The sequence below is a fragment of the Arachis ipaensis genome, chromosome B06 (assembly GCF_000816755.2).
Source record: "Arachis ipaensis cultivar K30076 chromosome B06, Araip1.1, whole genome shotgun sequence".
Taxonomy (NCBI): Eukaryota; Viridiplantae; Streptophyta; class Magnoliopsida; order Fabales; family Fabaceae; genus Arachis; species Arachis ipaensis.
This window is the reverse complement of record NC_029790.2, coordinates 111,414,616-111,419,285: the sequence shown is the minus strand read 5'-3', so window position 1 is coordinate 111,419,285 and position 4,670 is coordinate 111,414,616. Positions and strand designations below refer to the sequence as shown.

Here is a 4,670-nt window from a genome sequence, read left to right as displayed (position 1 = left end):
TACATTCTCATATTACTTCCTCATAAAGCACCTATCATACAACAAAAATGTTTTAAAACTATATATATTTTATGGATAAAGCACCTATCACACAACAAAAATATTCTAAAACTATATATATTTTATGGAAAAGTATAGGGTACTAATAATAGTTATTGTCAACAATAATTATGTATAAAGAGACACATAAAAAAAATATATCTATAAAGATATTTTTATTAGACTCAATCATAAAAAAAGACATTTTTATCAGACACATCTACAAAAATACTTTCATTAAACATAGTTATAAATAAGAGTTGACAGAAATGGGTTGTTGATAACATAACAGAATTGATATTTTATTCTCTAACTTGGATCAACATCTTCTAACATAAAAAAATTAATAAAGTAGTAAAGTGAAAGTGAATCACTCTTCAATTAAGATCATATATAGAACATACATTTCATGACCCAGTTTACTAACTTGGTGGCTACAGAGATCTAAATTCCTCTAACTAAATGAAAGTTATGGTTGCAACTCAGGTGCTGTGGAAAGGGTCAGAGAAGTACCACAGGAGTGGACCTTGGGTGGGGCTTGGATTCAGTGGAGCACCCTTATGGAGAGGCACTCAACTGGTTATTCAAAACATGGTGAACACCACAAGCGAGGTCTACTACTCATACACTCTCATACAAGGCACTTCCATGATTACAATCACTTTTGTAAACCAAACCCTAAACGTTCGTCAACGAATCGTGTGGGTTCAAGAAGAGAACAAATGGAAGCCCTTCCAAACAGTGCCCGGAGATTCTTGCGATTATTACAATACTTGCGGCCCATTCGGGTATTGCATTTCGAATCACTCACCCAATTGTGACTGTTTGGAAGGATTCGAACCCAAATCCCAACAGGGTTGGGATACACTCGATTACACACAGGGTTGCGTGCGGAGTGACCCGTGGAGTTGTAAGGTGAAAGGTAAAGATGGGTTTCGGAAGATTTCTGGGTTGAAATTGCCGGATACTACGCATTCTTGGGTTGATAGAAATATGAAGCTTGAGGATTGTGAATCCAAATGCATGGGGAATTGCTCTTGTACGGCTTATACGACGTTAAATGCGAGTGGTGGTAGTGGCTGTGTTATTTGGTACGGTGATCTTTTTGATCTGAGACTTTCTGATGGAGGACAGGAATTGTATGTCAGAATGGCTCATACAGGTATACATCACTCTTTTCCTCTACCTATTCTTATTAAATTAAGCCGTATCTAAAATAGATCTTGTTTTTTGTTTTTAAGAAAANTAAGTAATACAACAACAACAATAATAACAAAGTCTTGTCCTACTAGATGGGCTCGACTACATAAATCAAACAAAGCCTTATCCTACTAGATGGGCTCGGCTACATAAATCAAACAACGTCATTGAGCTCTATCATGTATCATGTCTACAGAGAGACCTTTACATGTAGATCTCATTTGACCACTTCATGAATGGAATTCCTAAATCTTCTTCTGCCTTTCACCTCTTGTCTATCTTCCATCTCATCCACCCTCTTGACTGGGTGCTCTGTCGGTCTTCTTCTCATATGTCGAAACCACTTGAGATGCGATTCTATCATCTTTTCCACAATAGATACTACTCCAACTCTCTCTCTTATGTATTCGTTCCTTATTCTATCCAATCGCATATGGCCCACTCATCCATCTCAACATCTTCATTTTTATCACACTTAACTTATGTTCGTGCTCCTCTTTGGCCGCCCAACACTCTGTACCATAAAGCATAACCAGTCTGATAGTAGTGCGAGACTTTACCTTTAAGTTTTAAAGACACTTTTTTGTCATATATAAAACCAGACGTACTCCACCACATTTTAACCAACCTGTTTGGATCCTATGATTTACATCATATTTAATCTCTCTATAATCCTATATGATACACCCAAGATACTTAAAACTTTTAACTTTTCATAAGATGTTTTCTTCAATCTTCACCTCTGTATTAGGATCTCCCCTTCGACTGGCGAACTTACATTCCATATACTCCGTCTTGCTAAGGCTTATGCGCAGACTTTACACTTCTAGAGCTTCTCTCCATAAATCTAACTTCTTATTTAGGTCTTCCATTGACTCTCCCATAAGAACGATATCATCGGTAAAAAGCATGCACCATGACATAAGCTCTTGGATATTCTTTGTGAGTACTTCCAAGACTAATGTGAAAAGGTATGAACTTAAGGATGATCCTTGGTGTAATCCTATACCAATAGAAAATTTCTCTGTCACACCATCTTGAGTCTTCACACTAGTTGTAGCCCCATCATATATGTCTTTAATTGCACGAATATATGCGATCCTTATTCTCTTCCTTTCTAAAATCTTCAATAAGACTTCTCTTGGCACTCTATAATATGCTTTTTCCAAATTAATAAACACCATATATGTAGATTCCTTTTATTACTATGATACCTCTCCATCATCATTCTTAACAGGTATATCGCTTCAGTGGTAGATCTGCCTGGCATAAAACTAAATTGATTCTCTGTTACTTGTGTCACTTGTCTCAACCTCCGTTTTATCACATTTTTCCATAACTTCATGGTATGGCTCATGAGTTTGATCCCTCTATAGTTTCCGCAACTTTTTATATCCTCTTTATTATTCTTGTAAATAGGTACTAAGGTGCTCTTTCTCCAATTATTTGGAATCTTCTTTGACCTTAAAATCTCATTAAAAAGCTTGGTTAACCAACTAATACCTTTCTCTCCAAGGCCCTTTCAAACTTCAATCGGAATATTATCGGGTCCTACTGCCTTGTCATTTTCCATCCGCTTTAGAGCCTCTTTTACCTCAAAGTCTCGAATCCTTCGATAGTAGTTGAAGTTTTGATCTTCTTCCCTCGTGCATAACCGACCAAGGCCAGAAGAGTCTTCTATCCTTCATTAAATAACTCGTAGAAGTAGCTCTTCCACCTTTCATTAATCTTCTTTTCTTGAGCCAAAACCTCTCTGTCTTTATCCTTTATGCACTTAACATTATTCAAATCTCTCGTTCTTCTTTCACGGCTCTTTACGATTCTATATATACCTTTTTCTCCTTTCTTCATGCCTAAAGACTGGTAGAGACCATATGTTCTTGTTCTTTCTTCACTTACATCCACTTTTGTCTCTTTCTTAGCTGCCTTATATTTTTTTCAATTATCTGTATTGCAGCACAAAGATTACTCCTTAAAGCATTCCCTTTTTACCTTTATCTTTTCTTGTACACTCGCATTCCACCACCAGGACTCCTTGTCTCTTGGTCCCATCCCTTTAGATTCACCAAAACTTTCTTTTGCTGTTCTTCTAATAACTTTTGCCATCTCCCTTCACATCTCCTCCGCGCTTCCATTTCCATCCAACTTTGTCTCTTCTCCTACCCGTCTTAGGAAGTTTCTTTGTTCCTCACCTTTCATCCGCTACCACCTCGTCATTGGGTTCTTCGTATGATTCCTTTTTCTCAACTTTTGCTCAATATGAAAATTCATTACGAGCATCCTATGTTGTGTTGTTAAACTCTCTTCCGGAATAATTTTACAATTAATGCAAAATTTTCGTCGACTCTCCTCAACAAGAAGTCGATTTGAGAGCTTGTTGTGCCACTCTTATAGGTTATAAGATGTTCGTCTCCTTTTTTAAAACATGTATTTGCGATGAGAAGATCAAAGGTTGAGAAAAAGTCGAAAATAGTTTTACCCTCGGTATTGACTACCCCAAAACCATGGCCTCTATGAATACTTCTATACCCAGTCACTTCTTTTCTAATATGACCATTTAAATTTTCTCCTAAAAAAAAAAATTTATCTCCCGAAAATATATCTTAGACCAAACTCTCTAGATCCTCCCAAAACCTTATTTTGTGTTGCTCATCCGAACTCACTTATAATGCATAGATGCTAATTACATGAAAAGTACCTTTTTCTACCACAAATTTAATAATTAAAAAATATAAAATAAGATAATTTTGGATTGCTTACTTTGAATTAATTTTTTATTATATTCGAAAATCTTTTAAAGTAGCATTTTTATATGTCATAATAGAGTATAGTTATGATAAATCAATAAAAAATGACATTTGGAGTGTTATATTTTAATTTGTTAAACTTTGAAAGTAAAATGGCACCTTTTTTTATTGTCAAATCATAATATTTTATTCTAAAATAATATTATTTTACTTTATGTGAGAATATTAATAAGTAATTAAGAGAAGAGTTAGATACTAACTAAAACAAATATGAAAGAGATTGATTGAACTAAAATGTTATTTTCGTTTTAGTCAAATCATAATATTTATCCTAAAGTAACATTATTCTACTTCATTTGAGAATATACAAATATTTTATTAAGAAAAGAGTTAGCCATTAGAATAGATCTTAAAAGATTTTGAAATTAACAAAAAGAATCGAAAAGATTAAAAAAACTACGATTCTCTAAAAACTATTTCAATTATAAATAAATTCAACTGCTTAATAACAACTTCTTTATATAACTGAAAAAAATTAAAAGGTAAGTAGAATTTAATATTTTTTGTCAATATTTTTAATTATTAGTTTAATTTCTATAATCTAATAATTTAATAATATATTTTTAGTCTATATTTTTAAATATTATTGATTAATTACTAACCAAAAATAATAAATTCTAATAA

At 33.6% G+C, this 4,670-nt stretch overlaps 1 protein-coding gene across 1 annotated transcript in view; it reads left to right on the top strand.

Moving 5' to 3' along the window:
• The window catches only part of LOC107604975 (G-type lectin S-receptor-like serine/threonine-protein kinase At4g27290), a 10,605-nt gene that overhangs the window by 3,081 nt on the left and 2,854 nt on the right, over nucleotides 1-4,670 (top strand). The window contains exon 2 of the mRNA XM_016306705.2: nucleotides 526-1,201. Coding sequence (XP_016162191.1) covers nucleotides 526-1,201 — 676 coding nt within the window. The remainder of the gene's footprint in view (nucleotides 1-525; nucleotides 1,202-4,670) is intronic.